The sequence below is a fragment of the Tripterygium wilfordii genome, chromosome 16 (assembly GCF_013401445.1).
Source record: "Tripterygium wilfordii isolate XIE 37 chromosome 16, ASM1340144v1, whole genome shotgun sequence".
In the NCBI taxonomy this organism is placed as follows: Eukaryota; Viridiplantae; Streptophyta; class Magnoliopsida; order Celastrales; family Celastraceae; genus Tripterygium; species Tripterygium wilfordii.
The window spans coordinates 3,690,770-3,710,484 of NC_052247.1; the positions used below are offsets into that span (position 1 = coordinate 3,690,770).

Genomic DNA, 19,715 nt, shown 5'->3' on the forward strand with positions numbered 1-19,715 from the left:
TTAAAAAATAATAAAACTTGAACAGAAGGTTTATGATTTCTATATGACAAAGTGGATGGATACTATGAATGTCAATCATTCAAACTCATTAAAACAAAAAAGAAATTGGGTGACCATTTGTTCAAATAAATTAGCATAATTTTAATGGCATGATCCTCAACCACTTATCATTCAGATGTGCACTTGATAAATTCATGAATCTGAATAACAATATGCAAATCACGCATTTCAGATAGGAACACGAATTTATTATTCAAATTCAATAGAAATCAAATCACGCCTCCAAAGAGGAAAAACTCATTCCTAACCAATCAAGGTAGGAGTTCGATTCATAGTATGGTAAACTCTTATCAATTTGCGTCATGCGTCTTCTATATAATATAAATTTAATTCTTCATAAATTTCCTCAATAATAATAATAATAATTTATTTGGTGACTTCCAAGGCAAATTAAGTCGCGAAAACCAAATCAAGCCGGCTGAAACAAAATAATTCAAATATAAGTATCACTCAAGCAAAACAAAACAAAATTACAAATTAAAAGAAAAGACAAGTCGCCGACGGCTTATATATATATATATATATATATATATATATATATATATAATATGATTATACCAAGGTAGCTCAAGAGAGCACAAAATATTTTTAATTCACTTTGAGTGGTGCATGATTGAACATGCATCCATGTAATAATAATAATGATAATAATAATAATAATGATAAAAATAATAATAAAAATAACAATAATAATAGTAATAGTAATCAACTTGTAACCTTCATTGGTTAGGAGAAAATTTTATAAGTTTGATTCATATTGTGTCCATACATAAAATTATCATGTGTTTATCTAATACACGTGTGATTTGCGGATAATTACATAGGCTCATAGACGAACCATTGCACACAGTGTACATTTTAAATAGAGGTGATAAAACTCTGTCTGATCCGGATGACCAAGTTTGTGCTACTCATAATAAACTAATTTGGACAGAAGTTATATATATGTTAGAAATTCGGGTCTAAACACAATATTTTGGTTCGGTTTAAAATTGAGTGCGGGTTCAAACACATAAATTTTGTCCGATTTACTTGTTCGAATCCTAACCCGAATTAGATCATCCAAATCTAAGTCAATATGAGTTTGGTCAATAAAGTACATCCAAAATCCATTGTAACAAAATATTTTTACGTGTCTAAAATGTAACAACCTTTATCTGTCGATAATGTAAAATATAATTAACCCTAATAGTAATAGTAACCAACTCTTAACCTCATTGGTTAAGAGAAGATTTCATAAGTTTGATTCCTATTGGATCCATAAATAAAATTACCACATGATTATCTAACACGTGTGATTTGCGGGTTATTATAGAGGCTCATAGATATATTAGCCAGTGCACATTCCAAAGGATAATAATTACGGATTTCTATGTTATAAAAATAATAATAATAATTTATTTGGAGCATTATTTTATCTTCAGCACATTGTTTCTTCAGTTCTTTGTAAAATATAATCACCGCCCAGGCAATGACATCTCATCTAGTCATATTCTTACATTTGAAGAAAATATAATGATAAACACATATATAGTTTATATATATATAGGTGATATATATATATATATATATTAACTATATAATTGGCGTAATATTTTATCTACACATGATGGTGATGGAGGCACGAAACAGAAAAGTCAAAAGCTGTGTGCCACATTTTTAAAATGCCTGGTTTAGGGAAAGCCAATAGTTTCTAAATTAATATTATATTTAAGCATATATAAAGAAAAAAATTCAAAAAATTTATGCCCGTGGATATAAAATTTATAAATTGTCCCCATCAACCTTATTTTATTATTAAAAACAAATAATAGTTTAATTAATAGTAGTGGGGTTTCCCCATCACCCAAACCCAAAGATAAAAACATGTACTTGTTGAATTCTTTATTTGTGGTCACAAAGAAAGCAACATTTATGTTTATATATATATATATATTGTGTGTGTAAATAACAATTATTATAACAATAATAATATGATTAGTTGATAGATTGGAGCAAAAATGGTATAATATGCAAGTGTTGTTGGAGTGGAGATTGTTCTTTATACATACATGTGAAGTAAATTGTGCTATTTTGATTTCATTTCTTCTCATAGTGGTTTTGGTCATGGAAACACTTTAAATAGTGAGGAGTTAGGTGACAATATTATTAGGTTTTGTCATGTGGTTTTATCTTTTTAATTCTTAACTTACATTTTTTTTTTGAGAAAAATATTTCATCAAAAAAAGAAAGAATTACATAGCCTGATGACGATCCTTACAAGAAGGGACTCAATTTTCATCAGATGGTCACTCCGTCAAATGGTCATTCTACTATCAAACTTAGCTAGAGAATAAGCAATAGAGTTTTCAGAGCAAGGGACATGATCACAATGAGAAACACCCAAGCGTTTCAGAAGAGACTTAAGTCTTTCTAACAAAATGACTCATCCTAGAGTCTAAATAGTAATATTCTACTATCAAAGCTTGTACAACATTGGTTGAATCCACCTCGACAATAAACTCACAATATCCTTCTATCAAGAGGCATCATAAAGAGTAATATATTGCTAGAAGTTCAGCGTACGTTGGATCCACACACCCATTGATCCTTTTGAATTGTTGACTTCCAATATTAATTGGCAACACTCCATACAAAATTAGGTAAATATTTACCGAACGTAGTCAAATTTGTTATAAATCGGATACTCGTGAGAGCATTGTATAAATTCAACCAAACAATTCGAAAATGTATTTTCTACTATGAGCCTAAGGTCCGTACAATTTTGTCCTTAAATGGCCCTCTTGGTTGAGAGATATCGGATTACTGGTGGCTTACACCTACCCGATTTATATTAACAGATTCAATATTGATTGGAGACTTTCCTTAATTGGAGATTCGACAATCAAGCAGATTCCATATTGAGGATTTGACTAAATTCATGATTGATGCCTCAATTGATACATTGTAATTAGTACCTTGATTGTTGCATTTGATAGAGATTGTAATTACGTAGGTCATTGATTGTAAACCAGTGTAATAGCTATATAGTTGTTTCCTCACTTCAATAAAATACAACACAGAACATATAAACACAAGTGTGTCTACTTCTCTCCCGAGACTCATATTTTACAATTTAGGATACAAGTTTTAACAATTCCCCACACTTGTGGACTCGATTATGTAAGGCCTAACAAGTGAACACAATTAGAAGTCTTTTAGGATCGAGTTTTTACTCTGATTCCATGTTACAAATAAGATACTCGTGAGAGTATCATATAAATTAAATTCAAACAACTCGACAATGTATTGTTCACTCTTGGCTTAAGGCTCACGCAGTTTTGTCCTTAAAAGCACTATTGACTTAGAGATTGAATTTTACTTATAAACCACATCGGTGGCTTACATCTAACCGTGTGACATTAAATTCTTAACAAAATTAGCTAGACATGAACCCATTCAATCAAATTAAAGAACCCGTTTGCCCAGGCCGAATTTAGTGAACGAGATGCTGTTGGGATTTGGGAGGGGCCTCCAAACTTTAACTTGGGTTTGATGTTCTGTCCTGGACCCAGCACGTAAATTGAATATCAGACTTCAATCATTTGGACACCATTTTAGCCCATTAACATTCAAACCGCTTGTTAAAAGTGGGCTAGGCCCAAAGGTTGGCCCCTGATACACTAGTCAGTAGTCAGTCTAGTCTAATCAAATATGGTATGGTAAACGGGTATTGCTACTATTGTATAAGTTTGGTCCAAACCAGGATAGTTTGTTAAGATATCATAGCCCAAGCTCAAGCGAATAGGCCCATCACAGCCCAAGCCCTTCTGTGTCTTATTATGGCCTTGACGTGTCATTGTATTTATTTATTTTAATGATACGGTAACATGCAGCCACTTTCGTGTTCGGATGTGCATTGGGATAAACTCGGGGCGGAACCAGCATTGAATATCCGGGAATAAGAATTTTGTGTGGGGCTAGGGCTAGCGTCCCCACAATTTTTTTTTGTCTCATATATATAATTTGTTAACTTTTTTTTTATTACAAATATATATATCATTTTTTCACCTTAATTATCTCGATTAATATGTTATTGGGTTAAGAGAGACATGCATCATATTATTAGTTGGACCATTCATCTTTTGAGCTCAAATATTCTATTGGGCTTGTAGTTTATTAATCTATTGTCCTAAACCCATATTATGTAACTAATATTTTATTAGACTAAGGTGGGACATGTATTATACATGATAATTTAATTCATATATATGTAATTTATTTTAAAATTTTTTTTAAGGGGGTGGCTACCCACTCTTGGGTGGGTATGGTTCTACCTCTGGATAAACCTATGGACATGTGCAATAACTCGAAAACCACGTGTGCCAAGCAAATATATTGTAATTCTGTGTACGAATTTGATAAAAATCGAACCCACGACCTCCAAAGAATGAAGACTCTCTCCTAATCAACTACGCCTATGAGTTGATACTTTGAGCTCGGTCAAACATCAACCGGAGTGGGCTCTATTGAACAAATCCATACAACTTATATTTTATATGTGCTTTATGTACTTATATTTTGTATGTGCTCATAGATGGGAAGAGCCATTGTGGGAACCAAAGAGTCTACCAAAATTTTTGTTCACACAAGTTCTCTAACTCTTTCAGATATGTTTTGAGGAGGTAGAGATCGTTCTTCTCCACTTCTTCCTCCCTTGTTATTGTTTACGATCTCTCTCTTTTTGCACTTTTTTTTTCTTTATGTTTCGAGTTTGCATAATTAAGGTTTGATTCAAAGTTTTTTCTCTCCAGCTCTAGATCTCCTCCATCCATCGTGAACCTTCGATCATCGACGTTTCTGGTGTGTTCGGCGATATATATATATTTGGTTCGTAGTGATGATGCTCACAGATTCGAGGGAGATTGATCTCTCTTGTTAAAGAAGAAGCCAAAATCATTGATCTAGAACTATAGTGTTGTTTCTTTGATATTCTTTTTGTTTAGTCAATGTAACCCGTCGTAGTCCGACGAAGTATGGCGTCATTCGACGATTGTCCACTCGATGTTCGGTGTAATATGGTGTGTTCTGGGAGTGTCTAACAATAGTTGTTGTTTGTATTTTTCTTTTTTTAATTATCATGTAATTCATCTTTATGGTAACTCGAGTACCTTAGTATCTCAAATTCTTTTATCCTTTGAGCAAATGAATACAATTCAGTTCATATATTTTGCGGGGAAAAAAAATTCATAATGATATATCATAAAACTTATTAGTATGACATTAAAATTATTAAAAAAGCCAAAGAAAAGGAGATGACTTTATGGTTTTTTTTATTGCTTTTGTCATAACAAAAGTCAAAATTCAAACATTGATTTCGATAGTAGGCGTGACGTGCACCAAATCTTGGGGGAAATGTGTAAGAAAGATTACAAGAAGCTTCCAAAGAAAGTGAAGAGACAAAGAAAATGGAAGAAAACAAAAGTAAAAAAATGGCACTTTCTCATAAAAGATACCCCAGAACAAATTTATTTTGCATTGTAAAACAATTTTTAATCATTTAATTAATTTATTTGTTCTCTGGATCTACCATGTTTAAATTCTAAATGGTTAAATATATTTTATTTTGTGTTGTTTATGTTAGGAGTGGCAAAACTTTTTCTAATCCAAAACTTCGAATGATCAAATTTGTCCGATATGAATTAAATCAAGTTGAAACATAAGTTATATATATGAAATCTGGGTCTAAACGTAAATATTTTTTTTGGTTTAAAATCGGGTCTGGATCTAAACACATAAATCTTATTCGGACTCTAACCCGGATTAGATTATTGTCCGAATTTAAGCCAATCCGGATTTGATCAATTAAGTACGTCTGAAATTTATCGTGAGTTAGGGTATGAACATATAAATATTTCATAAACGCATCATGTTTTTCGATTCAAAACCAATCTGGAACCGAATTTTTGTCAATTTTGGTTTATGTCCATTTTAAATTTGTAGTCATATATTAGTCTGCACCCTCTCACTCTCTATCTATCCACGTCAGCAGTCATATTTTCTTTCTCTTTGTTTCAACCCCTCTGTTTTTCTTTATTCTTGTCCAAACAAAATATCGAATCCAACGGCCACTAATTTGTTTGAATCAAATCTTTGAGATTTCAACGCAAAGCAATGGCAGCGTTGTATGGAGTATGGAGCTGCTGCTGCTGCTGTTGTTCCAACAAGCCCCACTTTTGAAAACCCTAACAAGTAATCGAGATGGTTTTCAGGAATAAATTTCTGTTTTCGTCTAAGAAATCCGATTCAAGTTCTAGTCCAGATGGATCCAACAGCAGTCCCAGATCGTTCGGGTCCGGTTCGCTGATCCGATCGGACAAGAAGAAGCCGAAGTCATCTGCTTCTTCCAAGGAGGAGTCATCTAAGCAGACGGAATTGGCAAAAGATGTGGCGCCCAAGAAGAAGGGGCTGTCATTGAGAGGGAAAGGTAAAGAAACGACAGTGCCGCAGAATCAACCTAAAACTCCTGATAAACCTGTTCTCAACTCCAAGTCGAAGAAAGTTGTTGAGGAAGCGGCGTCAGTGTCACCAATACTGGCTTCATCGTTGGGGTTGAATCGGATAAAGACTCGATCGGGTCCTTTGCCACAGGAGAGCTTCTTTGGGTTGAGAGGAGACAAGGGCAACTCTGTGGCAGTGCTCGGGGGAAGTAATTTATCGAGGCTGAGTGGCGGTGATGGTGGGTTGGTTCATGGGAAATCGGGGACCGTAGGGAAGAAGCAGGAAATTGCGGGTCAGAGTAGAACGATGGGCAGGGTTGATAATGGGACTGGGACTAATACGGGTGGTATGTGTACTGGAAGCGGGCTATCCAGAGAGCAGAGCCCTAGTGTGCTGCCAGGGTCCCGGTTGCACAATGGGGAATCGTCTTCGGAAGCAGGTATGGATCACCCCTTGCAGTAACTTGCATTCACTTGTTTTAGTTACTCAGATTTTCTTGTTTTGAAAGTTAGCAGTGCTTGCAGCTGGCATATGAGAATACAGTATGGGAACTGGACATTTTGTGAATATAAAGTGAAGTTCATCGGTGATGAGAGTATAGTTTTGGGGCCACGATTTTGACCTTTTTATTATTATTTGGAACTGCATACGTACGACAAGTACATAATATGAATTTCATTTAGGTCCATAAGATCTTCCATTTCTGTTTTCCGGAATAACTACAATGGTGGATAGTAGAGGGAGTATTAATGAGGCCCTTTTAAGTTGCTGTATAATGGAACAGTGCTGGGTGCCTATTTGGCCCTATAATTTAGTCTGAATGAGATAGGTAATCCTTTCTCCTGAGATTTCTGGATAGACACACTCTTGCACACACACAGAGACATATATATACATGCCCGTATGCATATATATATGTGTGTGTGTCACCAAATGATTAGTGTAACCTATGGAGTTTTTATCTAAAGATGTAATAAAGATTTTCACAATTTCGGTTGTCTTTTTAAGCTTAGAATTTTCACGATTGTGGGTAAGGTTGAACAAATTTGCATCACAGGGGAAAATGTAAAATGTCTTTGGAATGTGGACCTAAATATGCACATTCATACCATTTATGGCATTTTACTGACATATGAAGTGATAACGTTTTGGGAAAAAAGTGCTATAAATTAGAGTATCCTCTTGCATTTTACGTAAAAGAAGTGGAGAATGCTTGGACTCAATGAAAGCATGGAAGTAGATATGTTCAAGTAGGTTTTTGGATTCTCTTGCGCTATGATTAGGTGTTGCTACATTGTGTGGCTCTTCTTCACATCACAAAGGGCCTTCCAGTAACTAATAACTTCTTAAGTGTCTATGAAGTTTTGTTGGATGAATTGGATGCAAGTAGAGTATTTGCGGACACAACTAATGGATTACAGCAGTGGCCACGACGAGTGTGAATTTGAAGCAAATCATGATATCTACTTGTGTTATTTCTTATTTAAAAACGAGTGGTTTTCGGCAGTTTCTTTTTGCTCCCTATGGTTGCATACTTTCACTAATTGTCCACTTTGGTAAGCATGTTTATCTTAATTGGTTAGTTAATATTTATGTAAACACAATCCGAATTTCTTGGATATAAGTTCTTCTTTCACGAGTTACTTAAACTAACATTAATGGCCCTTTGCTATAACGGGTTCAGAAAATGACTTGCTTCTCATGTTTGTGCTGGTACTGATTTCATTGAGAAAACTGCCGTACTTTATCTTGATATGGGGCATGGTTGTGATATGTGTATGTAGTTCAAAAGATAATTTTTGTTTATGCTAATAAAAAATATATAATTTTTGTATATAAAATTGTCTTGCCTCTAAAACTGAGATGCCAAAGGATGGATTGCTATATAGTCAAGATACGCTTTTCGAGTGGATAAAAGTTCTGTCCATAAACTGTCGTTAAATCGTGTGAGAATAGCATCATCTGGCAAACATGTGCGCTTCACCTTATTTGTTTAACCTTACGATTGTATCTCAATCTATTCTCCGACAGAAATAAGATAGAACATAGAAAAAATATGAGGTTGTACTCTGAGTTTCATTGGTGGTCTAAACAGTGAAGATGTATGATAGACTTACTTGTATTAAGAATTTTAGAGTTTCGGGGTATCTGTGGCCAGAATCTGATACATATGGGCAACCGTGTGATGAAATATTAGTATCTTTACTAACTTAGCTCTCTTGTGGACTGATGGAAGTTTGTTAGTTTATCCGGCAGATTATGTATGCATAACATAAGATATCTTGGATTATCGTTAACTGCATTTTCTTGTTATTTGGTGTTGATCTTTGGCTACAATGTAATGATCATTGTACTTTATTTGTTTGCAGAGATCTTGTAGCTGATAATTCTTCCGAGTACTTTCATTTTTGCCATTCTATAAAATGGTTTTTGTTCTGGACCTGGGCACTTTTAGTTTTGCAAAATTTGTTTGCTTCAATGCTGCAAAATTCTTCTCTACTGTTGTTTCCTTCACTTCTTGTAGCCTTACTGTTTGCTTTTTGTTCCCTTTCTATCAAAAGCTTGGTTGATTTTGGAAAAGGAACTATCGAGTATAATGTTTGCTGCATTTATGCACCGTTTTTTAATTTTTTTGTGGAAGTCCTTTGATACAATGAATCACCTTATCAGGTCAGAATGAGTCATCATGGGGTCGATCGGGGGACTTAAAAAGTTCAGATGTATGTACACCCGAGGTACTCACGTGATCTTATTTCTTTCTCATTAGGTTGTTACCTTTTCTGCTTCCACATCTATACGTCATCCTTTTTTTTTTTGCTTTGTAGACGTCGTATGATTGCAAAAACCCACAGGAGTCTGAATCTCCCCGTTTCCAAGCTATTCTCCGTGTCACAAGTGCACCTAGGAAGAGATTCCCGAGTGACATCAAAAGTTTTTCTCATGAACTAAATTCAAAAGGTGTACGGCCTTTCCCTTTTTTTTGGAAGCAAAGAGGCTTAAATAACTTGGAGGTATGTTATGCTTCTTTATTGTATTTCCTTTCAGATAACTATTTGTGCTATAGGAAGTCGTAACTGTTCCTGGTTCTAATTACCATCTATCTTATACAGGAAATCTTGGTTGTTATAAGCGGAAAATTTGACAAAGCAAAGGAAGAAGTGAATGCTGACCTGGCCATTTTTGCGGCAGATCTGGTTGGCATTCTTGAAAAGGATGCAGACGGTCATCCTGAGTGGCAGGAAACTATTGAGGACTTGTTGGTTTTGGCCCGAAGCTGTGCTATGACATCTCCGGGAGAGTTTTGGCTTGAGTGTGAAGGCATAGTTCAAGAGTTGGATGACAGGCGGCAAGAACTTCCTCCAGGAATACTGAAGCAGCTTCATACTCGAATGCTTTTCATTCTCACACGATGCACCAGATTGTTACAGTTCCACAAGGAAAGTGGGCTGGGTGAGGATGATCATGTCTTTCAGCTTCGTCAATCTGGAGTCCTGCATTCTGCTGGTAAAAAAGTGCCTCCAGGCGTGGGAAGGGATGGGAAAAGTTCCGATGCTACAAAGGCGGCTTCAGCACGGAAGTTCTATAGTCAGGAGCAGCGTGGCTTGGATTGGACGGGAGACCATGTGGCAGCATGCTCTGGAAATTTCGTCTCTCTTGCTGCTGATGCCACTTCTGATGATTTAGAGTCTCCAGTTGGAAGGGATCGGATGTCTTCTTGGAAGAAATTGCCATTTCCTGGGGTCAAAAGCTCAAAGGAAGTTGCTCTGGCGAAGGAGCAGAATGATGTGAAGGTTGAACCTTTGAAGACATCGATGGCCAGTAAAGGAGTTTCTGATGTTGATCTGACTCCTTCTAAGCCTTCGGAGCTTCCTCCTACTAAAGATTCTCATGAACATTCTTCTAAGCACCAACACAAAGTTTCTTGGGGTTACTGGGGTGATCAGCCGATTGTTTCAGATGAAAGTTCAATAATTTGTCGAATATGTGAGGAGGAGGTTTCAACTTTACATGTGGAAGACCATTCAAGAATTTGTGCAATTGCAGATCGATGTGATCAGCAGGGTCTCAGTGTCAATGAACGTCTTGTCAGGATTTCAGAGAGTTTGGATAAGATGATGGAGAATTTCGCACGGAAGGAGATGACACATGTAGTTGGAAGCCCAGATGTTGCAAAAGTATCAAATTCAAGTTTGGCTGAAGAATCTGATATGCTCTCCCCAAAACTCAGTGATTGGTCCAGGAGAGGGTCTGAGGATATGCTTGACTGTTTTCCTGATGCTGATAACTCAGTTTTTATGGATGACCTGAAGGGTTTACCCTCTATGTCATGTAAAACACGTTTCGGACCAAAGTCTGATCAAGGAATGACCACATCTTCTGGGGGTAGCATGACTCCTAGGTCACCATTATTGACACCAAGGAACAGTCATATTGACTTGCTGTTGGCTGGGAAGTGTGTTTTTTCTGAGCATGATGATGTTCTGCAGGTATCTGTTCAGTTTTCTTTGCTACTTATTTTCTTTGGAAATATTGAACCACTCACTTTTGTTGTGCGACAGTTTAAGATAATTGACTTTAGTTTGCAATTCCAAATTTAGTCTCTTATATTTCACAATTTTCATTAAATTTAGCTTTTTTAGACACATCTAATGCAATAAGTAAAATGTAGTTAAAACTAAAAACTACAAGCCTTCTAGTGCTGGAAGAAGCTTCTTAGTGTCGTTATGCACGATTTTGTTCTTAATCACATTTCATTGGTCAAATAAGATGTATTTTCTTCACCTTTTCCCAATCCTTCAGCTATGGACTTGTTGTAAAGATGCAAGTTGCTTGTAAACTTATGTATTGTAATACCTTTTGTTTGTCGTAACTGCTTTGGTTACATAAAAGACAATTCTGATTGGTAACAAAATGCAACTTTTAATTTGGTTTTAATATAATAATTATGTATTTAAAGGCAACATATTTTGGACTTGTCTTTAAAGGAAGTTAGTCAAAAGGGTAGACATTGTAGTCTGTGTAAACTGAATCCAATCACGTCAAATTTGTTGAATCCAGATATATAGCACATCTAATGTAGCATATCTTAGGCATCGTTTACATTTACTTTTGGGGCTATATTTGTGTGTGTTAATATTTGTCGGTGAGTTTGTGTATTTAGTGCTATGATTGATATCAAGCTGTTATTTCTTTATGATCCAGATGAATGAACTTGCTGATATTGCAAGATGTGTAGCAAATACACCTTTAGATGATGACCGCTCAATTCCCTATTTAATATCTTGTCTTGAAGACTTAAAGGTGGTCATTGACCGTCGCAAGTTTGATGCGCTTACTGTCGAAACTTTTGGGGCACGCATTGAGAAGCTAATTCGGTGGGAAATTGCTAAAACTAGTAGCTTTTCGCTTGAAAGACTTTTTTTTTTTTTGTGTAGAAAGCTCTCCTTAATTTATGATGCTATTGTTTGGGTACAATATAATGAGTTGTGATTCTGTAGGGAGAAGTATTTGCAGCTTACTGAGCTAGTGGAAGATAAAAAGGTTGAACTAACGAGTACGGTAATTGATGAAGATGCTCCTTTGGAAGATTATGTAGTGCGTAGCTTGAGAACAAGCCCCATACATTCTTCTAAAGACCGTACTTCTATAGATGACTTTGAGATAATAAAGCCAATCAGTCGTGGGGCATTTGGACGGGTCTTTTTGGCTAAAAAGAGGACAACGGGGGATCTTTTTGCCATAAAGGTACGTATATTTGATTGTTATTTCTTATGGAACCCTAGTTTGTTTTTCTTATCTGTATTCATGCGAACACACATGCACATATCTACCAAGGGACATAATAGATTCTTTGCTCCTTTTCAATGAACTTTTGTTTTGTAGGTCTTAGAATTATAATATTATCGTACTTGCCTTTAGTGATTTTTATGCTGTGAGTACTTAGTTACCCATCTTTGTAACTTTTATGGTGTTTACATTAGTACCTTTCAAGAAATACATTTGGTGCTTTCATTATATGAAACTGTTAATTATGCTCCTTATCGCCATATGTTTCAAATTTATTTCTGTTAATCCGGGAGAAAGAGTTGTGACAGCTACTTATCGCCATATATTTTCTATTTTCCCCCAATGTTCGTCTTTTAGCTGTGGTTCTTTTCACAAAGACTCGAAGCATCTCTTCGTTCTAAGCATAAAGGAAGTCTAAAGTACGGATACTACAAAATAACAATAATAACGGCGTTGTGTCCTGTGTTGCTTTTGTAAATCCTTTTGTTTAACTGCTTAACTGTTGCTTTTTTATCAACAAAAGGATGTAAGTAGGGATATAGTTGTTTGAATCCTCCTTAATAGTTAATACACTGTATCTTTTTTTTTTCCCACTCAAAACAAATATATCCTATATGTTATTCAATTAACCTGGTAATTTTATTTGCTGCCTGATTGGCATGGTGGCTTGGGTTTGGAAGGGTCTCGAACTCTTGATTGGAAAATAATATGCGGGGTTTCTGACTCTCATTTTCCAAACCCCCAAAATGAGGGTTTCACAATGGCTGGAAACGCGTTTATGAAACAACAAAAATAACCAAACACCTCTATACGAATAACGAACCCCTCTTCCAAACAACATTTGTGAAACTCAAAAGACCTCACCTCCCCAACCACCTCCAACCCCCGTGGTGCCAATCACAGCCTTAAACAAAAATAATGTCCCATAATGTAGAGTAAGGCTGTGGCACTGTGCACATCTCTCCTTTCCCGACCTTGGAGTTGACATTCTTTCCCTTTTTTTTTTTTGGTTAAAGATAACCAATTTTAACTTGGGATCTTCAACTACTGTTTATGGTGCTTTTGGAGTAAAGCAGTCTGAAACTTGTTAATGCTTTGCTTACACAAATTGAAGAGAAAGTTGTAGGTGGATTTGGAGAATTTGCTTGCCATTTGTAACACAGATTAACATTCTTGCTGATGACAAAGCCAGTAGTAAAGACGTACCCAGATACCATCGAATTGTAGTTTCAACTCAAATTTAATTCTTAATTCTATGTGTCCATTTGCTAATACATCCTTGTGATAATATAATAACTTAAATGCTATGGTGAAATGTGCTTATAGATATGTTCATTGCAAAAACCACGTGACTTGTGTTGAGACCAATGCTACTGGTAGTGTGCCTATACCTAGGATAATACTTAAGAGAGTAATAATTTGGTGTAATTACAAAAAAGTTGACGATACTTAATAGAAGGCCAAAGAAAATTTGATTCCGTCATGGTTTCTGGTTAGGTTAACCATGCAATTAACCAACCATGGAAGATTTCAATGCTTGATATGGAGTAAGCTGGTGCATTTTCTTGTGAATGTCTGCGTCCTTGCGATGAACTTCTGTTCAGTTTGGGCACAAGCTATTTGGCTTTGCTTTGGATTGCCTGAGATCTCTGCATGGTTGTATGAGAGTGCAAACACAACAGCAGTTGATTAAGAATCTAAAATGACCAACGAATTTGGGTAGAAAGGTTAACACTCATTTGATGAGTAATCTAAAATGACCAAGGAATTTGGCTATTAGGACCAACACTTGAGCCTCATTTGATTAGTAATCTAAAATGACTGAGAAATTTGGCTATAATGGCCATCACTATTGATAATTAATGAGGTCTGGAATTGGTTATGTTAAGAATCTTATTCTCTTACATATTTTGAATTGGCTGATCCACAGTATGGAACCCTCTGTTCTACTCGTTCTTGTCTTCATGTTGTCATTGGTTTTTTGGATAGATTTTGGTCCTCTTTTAATGTTTATCTTTGGATTCGCTACAGGTTCTTAGAAAGGCAAATATGATTCGAAAGAATGCTGTTGAAAGTATATTAGCTGAAAGAGACATTTTAATTTCGGTCCGCAACCCTTTTGTGGTAAGCATGTCTAGTTTGTAATTCTTTCATTGTCGTGATAATCTTGTATTTCATTGTAACTTGAATGTGAACTTTTCAGGTACGTTTCTTTTATTCATTCACATGTCATGAGAATTTGTATCTTGTGATGGAGTATTTAAATGGGGGAGATTTGTATTCCCTGTTGAGAAATTTGGGCTGCTTAGATGAAGATGTTGCTCGAGTATACATAGCAGAAGTTGTGAGTGTTTGTTCATGTTCAGAAATTCTCAATAGATGGTTTCTGGTACAACTCTGAAAACGGAGTACAATTAATTTCCAGGTGCTTGCTTTGGAATATTTACACTCACTTCGTGTGGTCCATCGTGACTTGAAGCCTGATAACTTGTTGATTGCCCATGATGGTCATATCAAGGTAACTTCTAATTCAGGTTCCTTTCTGTCTTCTTTTCATGGTGCAAGCTTTGACAGCGAAGCTTATGCATTACTATGTTCTCTGGTTTGAAAAGTATTCTGCAGTCTAGCTTTTCACTTTTCCCTTGGTTTTTGGCACTACTTATAAGAAGTCGTTTTGGAAACTCCTTCTCGGATCAGGACAGTTGTGAAATGTTAAATAAGCTTATCTTCCAAATTACTACTCTACTTCTGATATATTCCAAGTGTTGAGATTAGTTACTTTGCATTCAACTCAATAAGTTAACTTGTTGGGTTGGGGCATTTCACATCACATATACATATTCTAACACTCCCCCCTCTCGTATGGGTTGGGCAATCTGACGGACTAACACGTGCACAACAAACGAGGCCCAATACTAAGTCTACTCACACAAAGCCCACACTTGGGGCAACAAAAAATTGGGGTTTAAATTTTGGAAGTTAAGGTTTGAACCCAATACCTCTTGCTCTAATACCATGTTAAGACTAGTTACTTTGCCATTCAACCCTATAAGTTAACTTGTTGGGTTGGGGCATTTCATATCATTAATACACAATTTAACACAAACACCAAGCAATAGCTATTACAGTGATGCATCTCAAAATCCTCTTTTCATATTCAAGCTCTGTTCAGTCATCAGATAATAAAAGGGAAGGAGGTGAGCAGCAATGCCTCCTTAAATACTAGCAGAGAGAATTGAGTTTCCTCGTCTCCAACTCTCAGTTGAATGCTTAGAGAAAAAAAGCAAATGAGCTAATCTACAAATGGAACGAAAATTTATCTTAGGTTGATTGGTTTAAACCCCTTTAAATATATTTCTGCCTCTAAATGATCTTTTGATAACTATGGTGTGAAACTTATAAAACTTATTTTCTTGCACTCAAACAGTTGACTGATTTTGGGCTTTCAAAGGTTGGTCTCATCAATAGTACTGATGATTTGTCGGGTCCAGCAGTTAGTGGGACATCCTTGCTTGGGAATGATGAACCCGAGCTATCTGCATCTGAGCATCAGCAAGAAAGGAGGAAGAAGCGTTCTGCTGTGGGCACTCCCGACTATTTGGCACCAGAGATACTTTTGGGGACGGGACATGGTTTGTATAATCTTTCATTTTTTTAGAGCTATAATTTTCTTCATCTTATACTGCTGTGGGCACTCCCGACTATTTGGCACCAGAGATACTTTTGGGGACGGGACATGGTTTGTATAATCTTTCATTTTTTTAGAGCTATAATTTTCTTCATCTTATACTGACGCAAGCTAAACCTTAAAAATGAAATTTGGTTTTCCTGATAGGAAACCTGGAGCTAGGAAACTTTGACTCTAATGATCAACAATAGCGGTGTAACTTCTGTATTTTCAAATTAATTTGTCACACATTTTGATGTAGTGATGGAAATTGTACTCCTACTAGTTGAGTTAAAATTTTAGCAGCTGTTCATGTACAAATGTCAAGAAATTAACTATTATATTCCATGTTCCTCAGGCACAACGGCAGATTGGTGGTCTGTGGGTGTCATCTTATTTGAACTGATTGTGGGCATTCCACCTTTCAATGCAGAACATCCACAGGTTATTACCTTGCTTATGACCGTATTTTGATTCTGCGAATGATGGTGGTTCTGCTCCCATTGACGTGGATGATTTTTCCTTTGATATATTTTCATCCAATTTGTTTGAATTTGTGATGTTGGTTTTTTTGTTCTGATGATTCTATCAATAAATAGAACGGTCTGCATTTGGGGTGGAGACCATTGCTTCCAGGGTCAGCACCCCCTTGGTGTTTTTATCTTTGAAATTATTTTTTCTACACAAAAAGGAAAAAAGAAGAAGATTTCTCTTATCTCCTTTTATCCTATACTTTTTTTGTTTCCCTTTTCCGTTTTTATATCTTATATCCTGATCTGATTTCATAGGTTTCTGACCTTTTGCGTAGTTCGTAAAATGGCAGCCAGTAATAAAGGAAGAGAGATCTTTATTTTCTTATCGACTAAGATTAATGCCAGGCTCTTGCTTTGTTGCGGGCTGACATTTTATGAACAAGGCATAAAGTCACAAAACTATGAAATCAGATGACGTGTTTCTTGGAAAATTGCTGAATTTGAAATTGTGTATTTCAATAAGAAAGTGAACTGAACTTAATGGTTGTTGAGATGCATTTTTCTGTGATATTTACGTGATAGTCCTTTCTTACGAAATGTATATACAAAAATCTGTAGCTTCCAACATACATTAGATTCTGCTCCTGAAAAATGGTTTTCTGTAAACTCTTACAAGTCTCACGTGCCAGGTGTCACATATTTATTAATTTCTTTTGTGCTTGATTCTGATCTTATTCTTCCATTTTTGCATTCTCATTAGCTTTGTTTTCTCTTTTAGCAAATATTTGATAATATTCTCAACCGTAAAGTACCTTGGCCCCGGGTGCCTGAAGAAATGAGTGGCGAAGCACAAGATCTCATTGATCGGTAAGAAAACTTTTCATTGTTATTAAAGAGAATGTTTTTGAAAGTTAATGTCACCTTATAGTAGTATTTGGTCCAGTACAATTACTTGAAGACCCTGATTATTTATTTTAATATCTATTTCGTTGTTGCTTATGGGCTTGGAGCCAAGTAGCATTACCTCTTCCATAAAGTAGGGTGTGAGAGTCGGGCACCAATTTGATAGCATTGAGTGTGGATATATTTTACCTTTGACAGAAGATGGGTAGAAATAGATTGTGTCAATATGCATTCTTTACCAGATAATAGTAACTAATAATTGAGATACAATGTGACTGATGTTAAATTTATAACTATTTCTTAGCAAATTACTGATACATTTAATGTCCAGACTATTGACTGAAGATCCTCATCAAAGACTTGGGGCTGGAGGAGCATCGGAGGTAAACTTGATTATTTGGTTGAAGTTTTGATGTTGGATATATTTCTTTATTTAGGGCGGGTGTTTCCCTAATTTTATTTGGATGTCAGGATAACACAATCAAAGCTTTTATGATTCAGGTGAAGGAGCATGTATTCTTCAAAGATATCAGTTGGGACACCCTTGCCAGGCAGAAGGTGTAAATTTATTTTGTTTGTATGTTACAGGTTGTTATCTGCATTTTACTGTACATTTTTTCTCACCTTGGAATCCCGATCCAATTTGGCACTTTTCCCAGGCGGCATTTGTTCCCAGTTCAGATAGTGCACTTGATACCAGTTATTTTACTAGTCGCTATTCATGGAATACTTCGGATGAGCATGTATATCAAGCCAGTGATCTTGAAGATCCCAGTGATTCTGACAGCTCAAGTGGCAGCAGTAGTTGCATGAGCAATCGCCAGGATGAAGTGGTATTTTAGTTTCCCACAGTTCAAAATTCTATAAATTGATCGCTTTTTCTAAATCTATTCCAATTATATGGTCTCTAATGGATTCACCATTGGGAAAATATGATGAACAGGGTGATGAATGTGGAGGTCTTGCGGAGTTTGATTCCAGCTCATCTGTTAATTATTCCTTCAGTAATTTTTCATTCAAGGTACGTTATTACACTAGTCTGGGTTCAATCTTCATGGTCCCTCTTGTGTGTGTTTTTTCTCTTCTTCTTGTGGACACTGGTGGTTAATAGCAATCTAACTTTGGGAAAGAATATACTGGCTTTCAGGCTTAGTTAGAAATAATGTCATTCTATGAACTCTTGAAAAAATAATGATGTTGTGAATCCATGATCAGCATTTATTTTTGGCCAAGTTGTAGCTCTCGAGTACCAAATAATACTTGTGGACCCCTGTTCTGCGTTTATTTTTGGCAAAGCTGTAGCTCGTGTACAGATAGCAGTGTTGCGGTGGCCCCTTATTTTATTAGTGTACCTTCTCTGTATAATCTAATCTAATTTTTTTACTTTTGCATTTGGTTTACAGAACCTCTCTCAGCTAGCATCGATCAACTACGATCTTCTCACAAAGGGTTGGAAGGATGATCCTTCAACTAATCATAATTCATAGCCACCATGTCCTCCCTATCAAGGGCTGGAGTTGGTTGTATTTACCGCGCTTTCTCAACGTTTGTTGTTTGTATACCCTGTACATGTATGTTCCTCGTACCCAAAAAAATGGAACTTTCATATATCGCCAACCCTTTGGTCATTTTTATTGTTTTGGTGTTCTTGCACTTGCAGATATAGAAGAAAATACCCGAGACTGAAACTGCTCCGGGATGTGGTCTTTCCTCCGCCAGGTGATGCTGAATGAATGGAGGGGTTTGAATTTTACTGTGGAATGGTTTTGTCCCATTTTCATGTATTCTGATTTACATATTACAGACTGTTGGCCTACAAGGTACTACTAATGATTGCCCCCCTCCCTCAGTATCAATAAGATCATATCCCCATAATTTTTTTTCAGTTCAGTTTTTCACATCTTGAATTGAAACCTTTGGACTGAATCTGGAAAGTGTATCAGCTACTATGAAACTGTTCCGGGATGTGATCGTTCATGCAAGCTTGCGGGGTGTGGAGCAAGAACCTCTTCTTGTATGTAATCTGAAACACAAATTACAAAGACAGCACCCCTTTCACTGGCTTTCTTTGTCACCGAAAAGCTTTGGAGAACTTCAGTTACGGTTTTACCATAATTGGGATAAGAAGACGACTAGAGGGACTGTTGATTCATTAAACAAAGTTGATTCATTAAACAATGACCTTCCCTATTCTCTTTAGGGCAAATGCAATAAGAAATAATTTACTGGGCCAACATTTTTGTTGACCCGGTCCCACCTCTATTACGTAAAAAGTCAAGTCAAACACGTATTCTAATACAGTCACATCAGCAAATCACAAATTTCTATACACTTTTTCTTCCCAC

The 19,715-nt window shown here is 36.1% G+C and overlaps 1 protein-coding gene across 3 annotated transcripts; it reads left to right on the top strand.

Moving 5' to 3' along the window:
* Positions 1 to 6,121: 6,121 nt before the first annotated feature.
* LOC119980994 (probable serine/threonine protein kinase IREH1) lies at positions 6,122 to 19,432 on the top strand. 3 transcript variants are annotated; one of them, XM_038823920.1, is made up of 18 exons: positions 6,122 to 6,979; positions 9,211 to 9,275; positions 9,366 to 9,551; positions 9,651 to 11,027; positions 11,743 to 11,915; positions 12,039 to 12,285; positions 14,359 to 14,451; positions 14,531 to 14,671; positions 14,753 to 14,845; positions 15,779 to 15,959; positions 16,353 to 16,438; positions 17,246 to 17,334; positions 17,702 to 17,753; positions 17,842 to 17,928; positions 18,030 to 18,203; positions 18,314 to 18,391; positions 18,774 to 18,941; positions 19,031 to 19,432. In XM_038823920.1, exons 1-17 carry the CDS (start codon positions 6,301 to 6,303, stop codon positions 18,855 to 18,857), a joined length of 3,885 nt encoding a protein of 1,294 aa, XP_038679848.1. In that variant the 5' UTR covers positions 6,122 to 6,300; the 3' UTR covers positions 18,858 to 18,941; positions 19,031 to 19,432. The 3 variants fall into 3 exon arrangements, with proteins under 3 accessions (XP_038679848.1, XP_038679846.1, XP_038679849.1); XM_038823918.1 differs by having other exon boundaries at positions 6,125 to 6,979; positions 15,755 to 15,959; XM_038823921.1 differs by having other exon boundaries at positions 6,128 to 6,979; positions 15,755 to 15,959; positions 17,872 to 17,928.
* Positions 19,433 to 19,715: the final 283 nt, after the last annotated feature.

What these genes read in the sequence shown, in the direction of transcription:
- LOC119980994 (XM_038823918.1), top strand. Translation starts at nt 6,301, where the DNA reads ATGGTTTTCAGGAATAAATTTCTGTTTTCGTCTAAGAAATCCGATTCA. An exon ending in GGGATCTTTTTGCCATAAAG is followed by an intron (nt 12,286 to 14,358) that starts GTACGTATATTT and finishes GATTCGCTACAG; the next exon opens with GTTCTTAGAAAGGCAAATAT. An exon ending in GCACAAGATCTCATTGATCG is followed by an intron (nt 17,335 to 17,701) that starts GTAAGAAAACTT and finishes TTTAATGTCCAG; the next exon opens with ACTATTGACTGAAGATCCTC.